This window comes from Zootoca vivipara, chromosome 2, assembly GCF_963506605.1.
Source record: "Zootoca vivipara chromosome 2, rZooViv1.1, whole genome shotgun sequence".
Classification (NCBI taxonomy): Eukaryota; Metazoa; Chordata; class Lepidosauria; order Squamata; family Lacertidae; genus Zootoca; species Zootoca vivipara.
The window spans coordinates 57,659,061-57,676,344 of record NC_083277.1 but is presented as its reverse complement, the minus strand read 5'-3'; the positions used below and the strand labels follow the sequence as shown (position 1 = coordinate 57,676,344).

Here is a 17,284-nt window from a genome sequence, read left to right as displayed (position 1 = left end):
AATTCATAAACTGCTCCGGATCCAAGGAAATAGCCAAGCACTGTACTTCTAGCATATTAGTCAGCCTTCTTCTGACACCTGTTTGTTTGCCAACAGACCTTTGCAGCTGCTTAATTTTTGATTAGCCGGTCACCTTAATGATTATTTGTTCTTTTAAAATGCAATTTAATTTTTTTTTAATTGAAGCTTTTGCAGTGTACGCCACCTTCTACAGTACAGAAATGCTTCTAAAAATAAGCCATAACCTGCACTGGCTCCCTTGTGCTGCTTCTGTGTTCATTGTGCCAATAAGTGTTGATCAGGGTGGTTTTTATCTCTCTCCCCACCCATCCGCCACCTTTCCCGTTTCCCCAGGATGTGCTGCACCTGGGTGAGCCCGTGCCCTCGGAACTCTTCCACTGCCAGCTGGAACCCCAGGCTTGCTACATCTTCACAGAACAACTCGGCCGCTTTGCTTTGGTGGGGGAATCGCTCAGCATGGCGGCTTCAAAGCGCCTCAAATTGGTCCTCTTCGCACCCACTACCTGTACTGGGCTGGAATATGATGTCCGCGTGTATTGCCTCAGCGACACCCGTGATGCACTCAAGGTATTACCCCACGAGGCCAAAATACTGCCCTGGAAAGCCCCAAACATAGACACCTTGAGCCTCTATCCCACAAATTTCACACCATCTCCAGTCTCAATAACCCGTTATCTGCTCAAGAATCACGGTTGACCAGCCTTAATGCTCTAGTAGTACGGCCTTTGTGTGGCTTCAGCAACACTGACCACATGCCCAGTATGTTGCTCTATAGTTGCAGGGTGCCCAACCTCACCTAGGCCTCTCCCCTTCCCCACCATCCACTGATTTTGTCACAACAACCCAGATCAGTCCCTTGCAGAAAGCGGGAGGCACCAGGAAATGGGTTCTAGTCACTCAGCCTCTGCTTTTTCCATGCAATCCCAGGAAGTGGTACAAGTAGAGAAACAGATGGGGGGGCAGCTGATTGGCGTGCCACGGATCCTGCACTTCAAGGACAGTTACCACAACCTGCGCCTCTCCATCCATGATGTGCCCAGCTCCCTGTGGAAGAGCAAGCTTCTCGTCAGCTACCAGGCAAGTGTGCCCATGGGCTCTGGGAGTGTTCTGTATCCAGAGTAGGCGCCCTCTTCTCATGCCTGCTTTCATCACGCTATGTCACCTCCCTTTTTCGTCTCTTATTTACTGGGGTTCAGTGCAAAGCCCCATATCCTTAGGACCAGGAATACCCCATCTGAAAGATGCTAAGCTCTTATGAACCTCCATCCCCTAGCTGTAGTTGTGGGGGGGGGCAGGTATTTATCAGTCTGCTTCTATAGTTTGTCTAGTTTCTAATTCTACTGGCAGTTGCTGACTTAAGCAGAGGCTTGACAGGCATATGTCAAGAATGCTTTGATGGTGTTTCCTGCTTGGCAGGGGGTTGGACTGGATGGCCCTTGTGGTCTCTTCCAACTCTATGATTCTATGACATCTTAGGCCTGATCGTCATGCAGGAGCCTCATTCCTTACCACTGATGAAATCCCTACACCCCCAACCCAAGCCTGCTCTCTCTCTCTTTCTCTACAGGAGATTCCCTTCTATCACCTTTGGAGTGGTCTGCAGCCTTACCTGCACTGCACCTTCACGTTGGAGCGACTTAGCACCAGCACTTGCCAGTTGGCTTGCAAAATCTGGATCTGGCAGGTGGAGGGTGATGGGCAGAGCTTCAATATTGACTTCAACATTGCCAAGGTGAGGGCAAGGACATGGCCATGGGAGGGTTGGCCGAATGACTTCTGCGGTACCCTTCTGGGTGGGCACCCAAAATCTAGCTTTTGAACGGGTTTTAAATACTTTATGCGCACTTGCGGTTATTGCGTCTATTGTTTCATAGAATTCCCATGGAACAGAGTCAAAAGTGGAAATGCAAGGCAGGGCGGCATCAATAGGTCTTTCCATCCTAACATGAGGATAGAAAACTGTCGCTGGCTGGAATTGTGTGCATGTTCAGAAAAAGCATAGAATGGGCCAGTTCGGACATAGCTTTGTAATAAACCATAGTTTATGAAGCCAGGTGGAGTGTTGGCTCTGCATGTCCCCATCCCACTCGTCCTTCCTTCCCTTGCACACAAGTTTTGGCACGGGGATTCCATTTGAAACTGGGGTCTACAATCATCCTTTTTCTTCTTATTGCACCCTGTCCTGGGACTTTTTGTGAAGGGCAGGTAACAGGTATTCATAATAAATAAATATAAAAGTGGGGACTTCTAGTACAGTGTCAGCTTGCTTTAATTATCTTGGTTAACAAACCAACACTGGTCCACCTCCCCACTTGAGACATTATTAGGGAACCCTTAAGTTCCAAGATCTGTGCATCAACACCACCATGCAATGGGAGGAGGAGAGTGGCAAGGAAGAAGCATGTGGGCCCATTGTTCCGCCGTGGCTTATGAGGCTGGGAAGACTACATGTGAAGCAGCCCAGTATTATGTGAGGTGTGAAATCTAACATCTTAAGAACCTTCTTTCATAAAAGCAGGTTTTTTAGTTACTTTAGGGCTGTGAAAGTGTGGCTAGTGATTACTGGAATCTCAGAAGCCAGAGGCGTGGCTAACTAGCAATTATGCTCAATTTCCATAATCTGTAGAAGTCACAGGATCCCATTTTTTCTCGGTGCAAAATGCACCTGGCCCTGCGCATCGCTGCTCTATACGTCAACAAAAGCCTCCTTTCCCCCACAGCACTGAGCCTACCCTTTAACTTTTTGTTCCCCTTCACTCCTCCTTTCCCAGTCAAGCAGGAGATATTCTTTGTGATCTTTAGGTATCCTCCTTCGCTAAACCTGTCAAGTAGACTGAATTACCCTTCTGGGGAATATCTGGGAGAAAATCATATTGTGTCAGGGAGGCCTTTCCACCTTACATAAAGCAGCATCAAACTGAGAGAGAATATAAAGCAGAAACAGCCTTGTCTTCATGGGCACTCTCTCCTCCATTGCCTCTTCTCACCATGAAGACTTTGTTTGCCCTATAGGTCCTAATAGCTGCTCTCCTTTTCCCAGGATGCACGGTTCTCAGACTGGCTGCCCCCAGACAATGAGGCTGGCTCCCCTGCCCTCGTGGGCCCCAGTGCCTTCAAGATCCCCTTCCTCATCCGCCAGAAGATCATAAGCAGCCTGGATGCACCAGGGGCCCGTGGGGCTGACTGGAGAGCATTAGCCCAGAAACTGCACCTCGACAGGTAAAACTCTATACCAGGAGAAACAAGCTTCCGCTAGCACAGACCCTGCCAGGTGGATGAATCTTGCTTTAGCAGGAACAGGTGAATAAGGTGGGAGATGGGGGTTTGTATGGAGGGCCAGCAGGAACAAATGCAGGCACATTGGTTTTTTCCTGTGACATAGTGGGGGCAAGGAAGGAGAGGAAACTGGGGGCTCATCTGGACTTCTTTTTGTGCTGCATTTCTAGAAATGTGTCCCTGTGAAAACCCGCTCTTTTCTGCTGAATTGGTGCAAACAGCAATCTGCAGAAATCCCAAATTACCATTTGTTCCAATTCAGCATTAAAGAGCAGGGTTTTTGCTGGGGCAAAACCAAAACGCTAAAACACAGAGTTTTAAAGAGCAGGCCTGTGCCTAGAAAGCATGGGGCAAAAGGTGTGTGTGAATAAGTGCTGCCTTGGGGCTCTTTCACCTGGGTAATAATGGCCTCTCCTCTTTCCACAGCCATCTAAGCTTCTTTGCTTCGAAACCCAGCCCAACGGCCATGATGTTGAACTTATGGGAAGCCCGTCACTTCCCCAACGGGAACCTCAACCAGCTGGCGGCTGCTGTGGCAGAGGTGGGCAAGCAGGACAGCTCCCTCTTCATGGTGTCAGAGGCTGAGTGCTAAGGCACTTGGTAGGGGCAGCACAGGCCTTTGCTGGGGGATGGCAGAGGGCATCTCCGCTTGAAGGAGGCAGTGTTCCCGCACTTGTCCTGCTTTGAATACGCCTGCGTGCTCCGTCGGAGGCAACCTAGCCTCACGCCCTCTGTTCCTTGTGCCAAATACAACTAGAAGGCAAGCACACTGGGCTCAGTCTCTGGTAGCCATGGGGTGGGGGGGGAAACTACTGAATGCGTGCCCCGCCACTGCCATGGAAGCTCTGGGACTGGCCGAGGGAGGCTTGCCCCATATACTGGTGTAGGCTGGCAATGGATTCTGATGTGCTTCTGTTGGACTTAGTCATATACCCAGGGCCCTCTTTTTCCCCAGCATGGGAAGAAAGGGGAAGGGAGATGGCTGACTTGGTGCTTGTGGGGAGTGGCCAGGACAAAAAGGTAAGCTTGGTCCTGGAGCCGAGAAGCCCGTGCCTCTCCCACTGCAGCCCCTGGAGCATCCCATGCTGCGATGAAGCAGAGCCGGGAGGGGGGATCCGACAGGTTGTTTCCAGAGCCATCTCTGTATATTTTTGCTCCAGCCCAAGAGATACCCATGACTTGGTCATAGTGGGCCGCCCAGGGGTTGGTGGTTTGCTGACACTGGGGACCCCGAGGGGACAAGGAAGAGGAGATGGTCAAGGGCAGCCCAGGGAGGTGGGCCATGCTGTGCTGGATGACAGGATCGGTGCCTCCTTAGTCCTTGCCCAGTGTATATGCAAAGGGAATTGTGCGTGTGCGTGGCAGTCCAATCCGTGCAGTGAACGTGTGCCGGGCCAGGCGGGCCCAAGCCGTATTGTGTAAAGATCGTTTTTTATTCTGTATTCAAGTGCATTCAAGTATTTACACTTGGCCTTATGTACATATAAGCGTCCCGCACAGGGTTTTAGCGGGCATGAATGTAAATAAATTATATATATATATTGCTACATGGGGCTGCTTGTGTCTGTACTCAAAACTAAGCCAATGGAAGCATTGCCAGATCTGGAGAAAAGCAGAGAGAGAGTCCAAAGTCTCAGCAGAGCTTCCCCGACAGCTTTGTAGGTGTAGAAATGTCCAGGGTTATTAAGAAGGCACCTCCATTTTAGCCCTCTCAGTCGGTGTTATCTTTGGGCTTGGCTTGTTGGAGAAAGATATAATTTGGAAAACCAAGTGGCAGCAGGAATTTGTTTTATTGTTTTCCTTGCTTGAACATGAATCAGAGATGGTAAAGAGAGCTATAAAGATGGAACACCATTGCTGGCACAACTTGCCTTTCCTGCAGTTTGGCCACAGAGGAGGGTGAAACACATTCCTGTGGGTCAAGGTGTGGACATTGTAGAGAATGTCTTGGTGTCCTGGTTACTGAGACATCTTTATTCAAGTCAAGTGGATGGTTTGGTTATTTATGGGAGGCCACAGCAGCAATCAGTGCAGCCCCCTTCCCTGAACCATCCTCTGACAGCAAGAACTTGACGTTGCAGTTTGGAGCTATCAGAGCCACCGTCTTATGAAGCTTTGCTGCAAAGCTGAGAACAGAAAGGGAGAATGTCCGTGAGCAAGAGCAAGCAATGTTCGGCCAGCATCACACCCTCCCCTGGTTACATGGTACTTGGACACACGTTATAGCAGCTTTCTCCTCTTTCCCTCGCCCAAAACAGGGGCAGCATTCAAATTTTCTAGGCAGGTGCTGCAGAACCCCATACTCCAGGTACTGTCCATGCAGCCATACCACAGCTTAGGAAGAACCACCCTTTGCCATGCACTGTCTCCCAATAAGTACTAAGGTCCTCCAGCCTAGCATGGATCAGTAATGGATGAGTTTCTCCCCATGCATCAAAACACAATTGTTGTCATGTCTGCCCAACCTGCCCTTGCCACCCAATGGGCAACCAAAGTTTCCATTCCCCTCTTTGCACTCTGTTGGGTTGAGGCCTTGCTTGCCCCGTAGTTTAATGAAGCAAAACTGACTCACTAAGGATGCATCTTGTAGAGTGTCCCATCCACGCCAACTGTTATATCCAGCTTTGACGCGTGGCGGTTCTCTCGGATCTTCTCCACCACTGCAGATATTCCCACTGCACACATCTTAGCAGCACGTGATGACACGGCACGGCACACATCCCTTACCACCAAGGCATCCTCCGTAGATACACTCAACCCATATTCTTCCAGAATGTTACACACGTAATGGTGACCAGGAGTGCTGCTTACAGAACATTATAATCAGCGGTGGAACTGCTTGAGGCACCTATTATATTCAACAAGAGCTGTTGCCCTCTTAGAAGCTAAGGATTTCTAGTCTCTCAGTATTTGCAGGTGGGATTCAATCACAAATGGGCAAATTCAGGCTGCACAATTTAAGTTGATTTGGTGCTCTTGCACAACAAACAAGCTTCAATCCCAAATCAGTTTTGTTTTTGCAATATGGAAAGTGGGAGATTGTCTGGTGCAATGTTGTATAACTTCCCCACAAATAAAAACGGATGCTTAAGAGCTGATGTCATCTAACCTCCCCACAAACTTTGTGCAAACAAAGCATTATGGATGCTGTATATAAACAGGTGGTCTGGAAGCAACCACATTCATCCTGAAAGAACCCATTGTTCCCCAAAGGGTTCATGTGGCAGATCATGCAGGTTTTCACATTCCAAAAGGGAGGAGGGGAATCCAGGTAATGCCATAAAGACTGGAACTTGGTGCTCAGAATGTATTATTAAAATAAATACAGTACAATACATATAAATTGTCTTACTTTCCATAAAATCATTTAGGTTTGCATGCTTGCAATATAATCTGGGAAAAGGGGTACTTGCTTGTCAGAAGGTGATGCAAGACTAGGTAAGGTGAAGTTAAGGAACTTAATCAAAGGATGAGGGGTGGACAGATAACCAAGTAGGACTTAAAGACACATTGAACAACAGTCTTTTACAGGTAAAGACCAAAAGTAGCCTCAGGAATTTGATTTCTGCACCAAACCTAAAATCTACATGAAATGGGAATGTTACGGATACACACTTACTCTTCAACATTTGTTAGGAATTTGGTGGGGAAGAAGTTTTTGGTCTTGAGTACATCTGATTGTCGACCCCTGAAGATGACCTTGCGCGATGTTAGCTCCAGCAGAATATAGCGCACAATCTCGCCCAAGTACATGCCACTGATGAGCTTTTCATACCTGTAGGGGAGATGGAAATGAGTGTCACACAAGGAGACCCTGGAGGCAGCCATCACCCCAGATCACTCCCAGTTACCCAGACTCACCTTTGCTGGCCAGCATTGATGGATTCTGCATCCACTCTCTCATCAAACTGTGTTATGTAGTGCTCAAGGCAGCCATTGTCTCCAAACGCCCCCCATTCCATATTGATACACATTCTGCCCTCGTCCCCCTCCACAGTGCCCACATTCCTCATCTCCTCCATGTAGCAGGCATTGGTACCCGTACCTGAGAGAAAGGGATGGAAATGAATCACTGATGAAAATGGATTGTCATATTTCCCCCTGCTCTGAGCAAAGAAAGTCTTGGGATTAAGTCTGGAGGAAGAATCTTCAGCCTACTTGGCAGTCCATTCCAAATGTCAAAATTACAAAGAAGGGCTTACCTGTCAGGGAGCAATCTAGATTCTGGTTATAGATCCCCCAAAGAAGGTAATAGTTTCAAGAAGAAGAGTGGAGGAGGGCACCCACCGTTGGAAATATATTCCCTTGGAAAGCCCCTAAAAGACGGATCCCACTCACCTATTCCCAACCACCCTAGGAATTTTATCGAAGGGCAGAGCAGTATACCTTTCTGGAAAATAGTAATAAAAATAATGCTTCCGCAACCACCATACCGACAATGAGGCCAATCTCACAGTTGGGGTCCACATAGGCACATGCCATCATGGTTCCTACAGTGTCATTCACTATGGCAACCACATCTATATCAATGTCCTGGGAAGAGAAAGGGAGGGAGAGACAGAGAGCAGCAAGATGTGTTACCAGGCAACACGATTCCCTATCACCACAGTAACCAGCAAAGACCCATAGGCCCTGTCGCTTGGGAAATAGGCCCCCGGGGGCATCAACCCGAAGGGAGCTCTCAAGCTCTGTCACTGCTATCGGGCTGGCTTACTGGATGGCTGCTGTTACACCTTCCACTTTCTCAATGGGCTACGTAGCAAGTGACCCATCATCACAGAGTAGACCTAGGGGTGGGGGTGGGGACTGAGAATATGGAGGACCGTAATGCTTTGAACACACAACACAAACTTCTTGGGCCTGCTTGACATACAAGTCGGTTCACCTCAGAGTCGTGAGGGGCTCCTTACGCCATATCCAAACTGAGTGAACTCTGCCAGACACATACGCCATTTCCCAGGTCTGACAAGGTCAAGGAATAGAGACAAGGCCCTTTTCTACCTGATGCACACTCTCACTCGCTCACTGATAAACATGGGGAAGCTGTTGTTAGACTAGAGGTACACATCACATGTATGCAAGGGAAATACACATGATATGGCTGCTTTTCCTTGGGACTGGGGAAAGCAATTGCCTGGAGGCATGCTTGACCATTTGCTGCCTGCAAAGTCATTCCTTCCCAGGGTCTCCACATAAGGCAAACCCAGATTTGGTGGGGGTGGCATTTGGAGCAGAGAATTAAGAAGCAAGAATGTGATTAAGCACCCATTCCTCCTCTCCAAAATCACACCCTTTTGAAGCTGGATTTCCCTAAGAAAAACAGGTACCAGGCCTGCCTTGCATGGATATGCATGGTTACTATCTACAGCAGGCATCCCCAAACTGCGGCCCTCCAGATGTTTTGGCCTACAACTCCCATGATCCCTAGCTAACAGGACCTGTGGTCGGGGAAGATGGGAATTGTAGTCCAAAACATCTGGAGGGCCGAAGTTTGGGGATGCCTGATCTACAGTATATGTATAGTATATGCCTGGTTACTCCCTAGAGTTAAGGTGAATTTTAAAAAAGAGGTTCTAGCATTATAAGCTTGGTGGGGATGGAGGAGAAGGCCTTCTTGGTGGCTGCTCCCAGACTTTGGAGCTCCCTCCCTAGAGAAGTTAGGGACGTGGGTGGCGCTGTGGTCTAAACCACTGAGCCTTGTGCTTGCCGATCAGAGTGTCGGCAGTTCAAATCCCTGCGACGGGGTGAGCTCCCGTTGCTCAGTCCCAGCTCGTGCCAACCTAGCAGTTTGAAAGCACGTCAAAGTGCAAGTAGATAAATAGGGAAGGTAAAGTGCATTTCCGTGCACTGCTCTGGTTCGCCAGAAGTGGCTTAGTCATGCTGGCCACATAACCCGGAAGCTGTCTGCGGACAAATGCCGGCTTCCTCGGCCAGTAAAGTGAGATGAGCGCCACAACCCCAGAGTCGTCCACGACTGGACTTAACGGTCAGGGGTCCCTTTACCTTTTACCCTAGAGAAGTTAGACTAGCTCTCTCCTTGCTGTCCTACTAGCTAGTGAAGATCCTATTCCAACAGCCTTTAAGGAACTGACTGCTCTTAATTAATTGGGGTTTTTTTAATGATGGGATGCAGTTATTTTCTATGTTTTAAGCTGTTCTTATTTTATCTGTAAGCCGCCTTGAGTCCCTGATAGTAGATTTAATAAACCAAGAGGAAGAGGGATCAAGGGGGCACATGATCAAGCATATTGCTGCACACAACTTATTCATATTATCGGCTGCAATAAATAAAAGGGATGCCACAAGAAAGCATTGGACACTTGAGTTGGAAGGACTGCAGCTGCTGAACCAAGGTCTCTCTGAAGTAGTTTTGAAAATAACCCACCTGTTTCATAGATTTTAAAGAGGCAACAATAAAAGCTGCATTTTGGCAGTGTGGAGGTGGTGAATGTACTGATTCTAAGTAGGAATGAATTATTTTCATTCATTTCATGTTATTTCAGTGCATTTGTAGGCCAGTGCTCTTTCACTAAAAAAAGGGGGGGGAGCCTCCAACAGGGACTTATATAGAACATCATTAGACAATTGAGCTTACAAATCTTAGCCCACACATCTTTTCTATTACGAACTGGTGTTGGGAGGGTGCAATCTGAAGCAAAGTGGTGTGTTGGAAGACGGTGCTTAACTCTTTCCAGGCACTGGTCCAGGCATAAAAAGCTCTGTGTCTGAGCATTGTTGTTGTTGTTGTTGTTTGCCCTGGAGATTTCCCAACGAAAACCTGCTCTATAGCACTCAATCAGAGCAAATGTCAGTTTGGGTTTCCTGCAGATTGCTGTGTGCTCTGATTGAGCTCTAAAAGATGGGTTTTCGTGGGGAAGGCACTGGAGCGAAGAAGAAGAAGAAGAAGAAGAAGAAGAAGAAGAAGAAGAAGAAGAAGAAGAAGAAGAAGAAGAAGAAGAAGAAGAAGAAGAAGAAGAAGTAGTGTGGGCCATGCCTGGAAAGAGCAGAGGGACGGTAAGTGTGGATATATGCCGTTATTGTTGTGACAATTTTCTTGTAAATTGTTTAGAGATTTTACTACTTTGAACTGGTATATAATTTTTGACAAATAATTTTAAAATAGAATTTTAAGAACCCTCCTCCCCATCAGGATTTGGGCTTGAAAGACCAAGGAGAAGTGTGGGTACTTAAGAGGTGAGTTGTACGCAAGCGCAATTTGTGTCCTTGAACAACTTTTCTGATTATGGGGCACATCTGTTAGTTAAGGTTCCAGTTTTCTGGCTTTGTGGAGCTTGAGCCAACATGAGATAGCCTTAACTCTGATTTTAAATCAGCGGGTTTTGTGATAATTTAATAGCCTTTCATTTTGATAAATCAGATTAAGTCTGAATAGTCCAGCCCAAACTATAATCCCTGGCAAATCTATCCAGAGCTCGTGCCCCAAATCCCAAACATACCGCTTGACGCGCTACAGCCTCTCTTAGCAACTGCACAACATCTTCTCCCACACAGCCTGTGGCACTGAACCCCTTGGTCCATCTCAGCAAGATGCCCTGTGAAACCATGAGAAACAAGGAATTGTGATACACATGCCGATGCAGCTGGACTGCTTTCTCTGAGCTGCTTGCCCTTCATATGTTCATGGATGATTCTACTGTAGCTAAGCTGCAACAGAGAGATGGCAGTAGGAGACATGCAGATGATGCAGGGACCTGCCTCTGCAAAAGTCGTGCAGGTCCTCTAGCTTCTGAGTTTTCTTTAGGCATTGCTCACCCAATCTCAAGTTTATCCTTGCAACAATATGGGCTAGAAACTTGCCAGTGCCAAATTGTGCAGCTTTTCTGCGCTTGCACAGAATTGTAGCATACACACTAGGACAGAGACTGGACCTATTAGAGAGAGAGATGCCTAACTAGTGGGGGGAGGGGGTTCAACAGGGGTTTTTCTCAATGGACAGCTGAACTTCACAGTTTAGAAATCCTACAAGCTGAGCTTGTAAACGGTTTGAAAGCTATGTTCTCACAGTGTTTGGAAAATTTTCTCTTTCTATCTTGGGGAACACAAGGTAGTTCAACCCCATTTCTCTCCCTTCCCATCTACCACAAAAATACATCCCCAGCAGGGGGCTCCACTGGCTAACCCAGGTAAGAGAGGCAGCAAAGTCCTAATTCCCAGCATCACCACATGAGCAGCAGATCACTTTCATAGATACTTCATACCTTGTCCAGGCTTGTCTGATTGCAGGGAAAGGAAAAAGTGAAGCCCAGTGGCAGTGTTCGTCCCATAATGCTATGCTTGCTATGGAAATCCAAAATGCATTGAACAATGTGATCAAAGAGCTGCAGGAAAATGGGAGAAAGCACGAGGCCTTATGAGGTGAAGAAAACTTTGGAGTGGAGACGCCATCACTAACAGTATAGCCCATCCCCCCAGTTGCCAGTGTCACATATTTAAGACCCAGCCAGTCTGTAATAGAGGCCAGTTCAACCCAGCCATGTCTTCCCCTCTCTTGCACCTACCTCTTTTTCATTACTCTGGGCCACTTTGGGTGGAATTGTGTAAGACTCAGAGACCATGTGTACACCACCGTCTTCTTTGCTTTTCACCTGCACCATAAGCACTCGGAAATTGGTTCCACCCAGATCCAGTGCAAGGAACTCCCCTCTCTCTAAAAAATGTATAAAGGAACAAGGGCTTGAGTGAAAGAGACTCTCCCCTACAACCCAACACAGTCGCCGCAAGGGTCTCTTTCTTTGGCCTCTTTGCCTGAGGCCAACATCATTCCCACCAGTGCTGGCAATTTAAACCACAAAGCCTTGGGAAAGCATCCCACCAGCCATCTAGAATATTGGTTGTCAATTGAGGGGTCGAGACCCACTGGCACCATACCAATATTTGCTAATAAAACAAGATGCATATTTGTGCTATAGGTGGGTGCAGGATCTGAAAAGGTTGGAGACTCCTGTTGTTACTAGCGGTGGTTATGCTGCATCCTTCTCGGTGAGATGAATGTAAGTAACAATAACAACAGCCCCTGATCAATTAAAAGACTTGGACCCCAAAAACTCGGAAGGTTTTCTCTGGACCAAACACAACTTCCCTGAGACTTTTTCAAAAGCCCCCTTGAGCTCTTCAAAGCTCTTCCCTCCCAAGATAAAGGCCATTCCCAAGATGTTGTTCTCTGGCTCTCACCGCTGCCGTCAGGCAAATGACGGACGTAAGTGGGCAACATGCGGACAGTGGCTGTACTGTGTGTCTCCTTTGACAGACCCTTCTCCATTTCCTGTCTCATCATGGTCCGCAGTGTGTCCATGTCGGACATAGAAAGATGGAAAGGCGCCAGGACCTGGGCTACTCCTTCCTGTTGGTGTTTGAGCCTCTCTGTCGCAGCTGCCACCCTGGCAGCCCCAAAAACACAGCCATGATCTGATGTGGCAAAGGTGGCAGTGCAGTCAGGAGCCAGTGATTTCAATGTCTCTTGCAGGATCTGACCATACCTGGAGGGAGAGGAAATGTCAAGGACCTTGAAGCAGGGTGACTGGAAGTAACCCATGGTGCTGGCCTTTCTGCACCTGTCCCCTAACTTACTATGCCTCTGCTCCAAAAGGAATGTGAAAATTTGCTGGATGAATGAGTCTTTGGGTCTGTTTACATTATCCACATTTTCAAAAATGGCTGAACTCCCTGAAGTTAACAGCCTCCTAACTTTGGATATGTAACAGACCCCCTAGCCTGGGAAACCCCAGTAACCAATTTGGGAGATTCAGATGGATGGGTGGATCCATTTTTCTGAGTAGTATAGATGGGTTACTGTCCTGGAAGGAGCTGTTATGGCAAGAGAGAGGATTAAATATGCTGCCTACTGAGTTGCTGGCAACAATAAATAGATAACACGACTTAATGGTTCTCTGGGTTGAAGGAAAATATTTGGATATCTGGTAGAAGAGAATGGAATAAATGCTTCCTTGGCCAGTGATTTCAGTCCAGGAGAAAGCTTGCTCCAATAACCTGCTCATGAATGGAAAATATGGTGGTCAGTCCACTGGTCCACAGGAAAGTGGGTCTGGTGGGTCTCTTAGTTTGAATTTAGATGAGGGGCAGCCAATATGGTGCTCTACAGGTGTAGCTAGGCTATAGTTCCCATCATCCTTGATCATCGACCATGCTGGTGGCCATTATAATCCAACAATATCTGGAGGTCACTGCACTGCCTACTCACGACACAAACAAATATTTATATGCCTGGTACAACTCCTTACTGTGATTGGCTCTTGTACATGTTCCCATCCACAGCCACGGTGATTTTCAGCTGTGGCAGCCCTTGACTGGTCCGGATGTGAGTAAGAACGCCAGCCAGTCCAGCAGCACAGAGCTTGGCAGAACGGACAAAGACCGCTTGGCATATTTGCTGCACGTTGAAACAGTCTTGGTTGCTTGCCACCATTCCCAGACGGACAAGGAAGTTCTTGGTATTGGCCAGGCCAACTTTTTCACTGCAGTTAAAGCATACATGAGTTAAAGCAGGGTGGCAGCAGCAAGAGGCATGAGGGAAACTCTGATTAACTGTTAAGTGATCTCAACAAAGAATAATATTGATTCCAAATTGAAATCACTGAACTCTCCATCTATAATGAACTGGCACAAGTGTGTGTGTGTGTGTGTGTGTGTGTGTGTGTGTGTAGTTTTGTTTCTACCCATGCTGACTTTTTAGAGGACACAAGAACTGTAACTAGATACATATTTCAGAAAGTGGACTTTATTAACATCTCGTTGATATTTAAGGTTTTGATTTTAACTTTTGTTACTTGATTATGCTTTTATTTTCTTCTTTTATCTGCACTGCTGTACAGGCCCTTCTTACAGCCAAAAAGCATTATATAAAAAAAATTGTTTACAAATAAAATAATACCACAAGGGCCATAACTCAGTAGTACAGTCCTTGTTTTATATGCAGAAGGGGGCAGGCAGCATGGGAATGCATCTGTTGGTGCTGAATAACGCAGAGTATTAAATGATTGTACTGGGGGAACAAACAGTGACATGTCACATTTACCAGTTCTGATTATTAGCCTTGTGACACCTTTGCTATTCCCTCTTCCTACTTGATATACTTAATGAATGGGCCCATTATAGATGCTTATCTTTTAAGCCTTCTGCTTTCAAGACATCTTATTTGAAAAAATATGGCAGTGTATCTCTGGGTCATCCTACGGTGTATTTAAATGTGCTAGTTGATTCAATCATTCATTCATTCATTCACCTGCTTCAGTGTTGTTTTTTATGGGCTACAGATGTAATTCATTTGGTGGGCCCATTCCTCCTGGCTGTTTTTCTAGGGCTAGGCTAACAAAGGCATGCCGAGCCTCAATCTGCTGCTACTGAGGATATCAGGATGACCAGGTCTCCCAAGATGTGTTTGAGGAACTGACTTACTCTATTATGTCCACAACATCTTGGAGCTCAATTTTTCCCTTGGTAAGCAGGGTGGGAGTCAGGACACCGCTGAAGATATCACCTTTCTCAGCCAAAGTAGCCAAAGTAACACGGATAGTATCACACAGATATATGCTACTGATCAACTTCTCAAACCTGCCAGTGAGAAGAAAGAAGAAAATCAGTGCAGAAAGAGAAGGAATTGGAGTGAAAGGGTGGCTGGCAGATAACTGGTCAAGCCATCCTGTCTATAGGAGAAGTCTTGGCCATTTCTTACAACATTTGCTGCTAAGATAGGCAATACAATATCATAGGTTGCTTGTTTGTAGACCACCTGTCCATAGGGTATTCATCCTGACTGCACAAAGTTCACACAATGTCAGCATTCATTCAGAACTTATACAGGAATGACCATTCCCAGTGGCTTCATGTCACCCTAATCTCTGAGCAGAGCACGATTCCAAAGGTACCAAGTTTGCTGATCAGGGTCTGTTTTTCCTTTCACACAACAAGGCACAGCAGAGACTATGTTTTCTTTATGATATATGGCTTGCTTACACATATATGCAACCTGAGCCTAGGATGGAAGGGCTTCGAGCATTACTCTCCAAGAGGGTTCCATTTCTTCCACGGCTGCCACCGTAGATTCAATCTGTCAACCCACATTGCTCTGACTCCCCACCTTCTCCAGCTTGCAAACACAACCATTTTTCCTCCAGCCTACCTCAGGCAAACTGCAATCCTCCAACAACTGCTTGCCTTCCTTGACTTTGTATCTCTAACTAATTCTGAGTTGAGAGGTAGGGGGCTTCACCCATTTCCCAGCTGGCACAGCCTTAGCTTTGCTGATTGATTTCTTAATGGGTCACCCTTCACCTTGTGCTCTTTCAATGGCCCATCTCTCCACAGTGGTGTCCAAACTTTTCCCAAAGAGGGCCAGATTTGATGAAGGGAAGGGCCGTGGGGGCCGACCAAAGGGCCAACCAAAGTTGTTGACCTTTTTTTAGGATTGAAGTTGTTGAGCTACTTTTAAGATTGAAGTTGTTGAGGTGGTTTTTTTTAGGATTTTACCCCAGGAAATAAACTGTCTCAGGGGCTGGATTAAACTGACCAGCGGGCCGGATTAGGACTTTGGACATGCCTGCTCCAGGCAATTACTTCATCAGGAAACCAGCCTGGCTTATATTTTAACATACTAAATTCAGCGCCTGACGCCAAGGAATTAGAAGGGGAATCTAGGTACCCCACAAACATATGACAATATATTAAATAGCATTGGGGATATAACTGTGTCCTGCAGCAACCCATGGTGTAACAACCAGAGGGCTGAAAAGCACTCCCAGTGCTCCTCTCTGGACCCAGTACTGTAAATAGAACTGGAACCAAGGTAGCAACAGGGCTCCCAATTCCCATTCCATGGAGCCGGTGGCCAATGGTATCAAAAGCCATACAGAGATTGAGATGCAGGAGCGAGGTGACCGTCCCCTTGTCCTGCTCTTTGTGAAGGTCACCCATCAGGTTGGACAAAGATGGGCACTGAATAATTGCAAACACAGGTTTGGAGTTTCATTATGCAGAAAATGCGTTTTTTGACACCGAGCATGACTAACGTTGATTATTCCACTGAATCCCGGGCACCAGTAACCAATGACTCACTTTTTAAACAGTTACTTCCTTTACTGTGACTCACTTGTTTTTGCCTCGGTCCATGGACAGGTTATCCATTTGCAGGTCAAACTCTGTCGTTATGTCATCCAGCTCGCCCAGCTTCCCAAAAGAGCCCCATTCGGTGTTGATACACATGCATCCAGTATCGTGCTCCAAGCCTGCTACATGCTGCATCTCCTCCACATAACCGCAGTTAGTGCCAGCATCTACCATACACAGGAAGGCAGGACACAGGGAGAGAAGCTCAAAACAGGAGAAACAGCAATGAGAAAGTGCAACTGTCCTGCAACTGTCATACTGTCTGACTCTCACAATGGTTGGGGCCTGCCATTTTGATGAATTGCAACATCTTCCTAGAATGTGTGCTTAGAATCCACCTACCTAATTCTTAATCGCCAGGGATTTGGTTTCTAGCCCTTTGATGTGGCTACATACTATGCTGAGATTCTTCCAATCTAAGAAGAATAGCCAGCTTCTTGGGACCTCTGCCTCCCACATCAACTATACGGCATACACAAGCCTTCCAGCTCAACAGCATTGCTAGCAAGTCACCAGCACCATGCAAGGTTTTGCTTACCTATCACCATCCCAACCTCACATGGCTCTTTCTCAGAATGGCAGCTCAATAAGGTTCCCACAGCATCGTCTATTACAGCAATGACATCGATCTTGTAGTTCTGGGGAGAAAAAGATTAAAGCGACTCTCTTGTTTTCTCACCAGAAGCACATACACATATGCATGCTTCAGTCACAGCTGACCCAGCCGCTATCCTCACCTTGCAAGTCTGGTTAAGAGCTGTTTGGAGCAGTTGTGCCACATCATTCCCCTCCACACCTGGCCACCGGCAATCCTTGTTCCATCTGGTCAGCTTACACTAAGGGGAAA

At 46.9% G+C, this 17,284-nt stretch overlaps 2 protein-coding genes across 3 annotated transcripts in view; one reads left to right on the top strand and one right to left on the bottom strand.

Annotated features, from left to right (window-relative positions):
- Positions 1 to 5,081, top strand: part of UNC5A (unc-5 netrin receptor A) — a 94,933-nt gene extending 89,852 nt beyond the window's left edge. For both annotated transcript variants that reach the window (XM_060271600.1, XM_060271599.1), the window contains 5 exons: positions 355 to 588; positions 949 to 1,098; positions 1,589 to 1,753; positions 3,062 to 3,240; positions 3,724 to 5,081. In XM_060271600.1, the coding sequence (XP_060127583.1) occupies positions 355 to 588; positions 949 to 1,098; positions 1,589 to 1,753; positions 3,062 to 3,240; positions 3,724 to 3,889 (894 nt within the window). In that variant the 3' untranslated portion in view covers positions 3,890 to 5,081. The remainder of the gene's footprint in view (positions 1 to 354; positions 589 to 948; positions 1,099 to 1,588; positions 1,754 to 3,061; positions 3,241 to 3,723) is intronic.
- Positions 5,082 to 5,207: 126 nt separating this feature from the next.
- Positions 5,208 to 17,284, bottom strand: part of HK3 (hexokinase 3) — a 37,831-nt gene continuing 25,754 nt past the window's right edge. Inside the window, exons 6-19 of the mRNA XM_060271036.1 lie at positions 17,175 to 17,273; positions 16,976 to 17,075; positions 16,421 to 16,604; positions 14,731 to 14,886; positions 13,557 to 13,790; positions 12,490 to 12,794; positions 11,817 to 11,965; positions 11,517 to 11,636; positions 10,755 to 10,850; positions 7,731 to 7,830; positions 7,159 to 7,342; positions 6,917 to 7,072; positions 5,870 to 6,100; positions 5,208 to 5,423 (exon numbers count right to left, since the gene is read on the bottom strand). Coding sequence (XP_060127019.1) covers positions 5,297 to 5,423; positions 5,870 to 6,100; positions 6,917 to 7,072; positions 7,159 to 7,342; positions 7,731 to 7,830; positions 10,755 to 10,850; positions 11,517 to 11,636; positions 11,817 to 11,965; positions 12,490 to 12,794; positions 13,557 to 13,790; positions 14,731 to 14,886; positions 16,421 to 16,604; positions 16,976 to 17,075; positions 17,175 to 17,273 — 2,241 coding nt within the window. The 3' untranslated portion in view covers positions 5,208 to 5,296. The remainder of the gene's footprint in view (positions 5,424 to 5,869; positions 6,101 to 6,916; positions 7,073 to 7,158; positions 7,343 to 7,730; positions 7,831 to 10,754; positions 10,851 to 11,516; positions 11,637 to 11,816; positions 11,966 to 12,489; positions 12,795 to 13,556; positions 13,791 to 14,730; positions 14,887 to 16,420; positions 16,605 to 16,975; positions 17,076 to 17,174; positions 17,274 to 17,284) is intronic.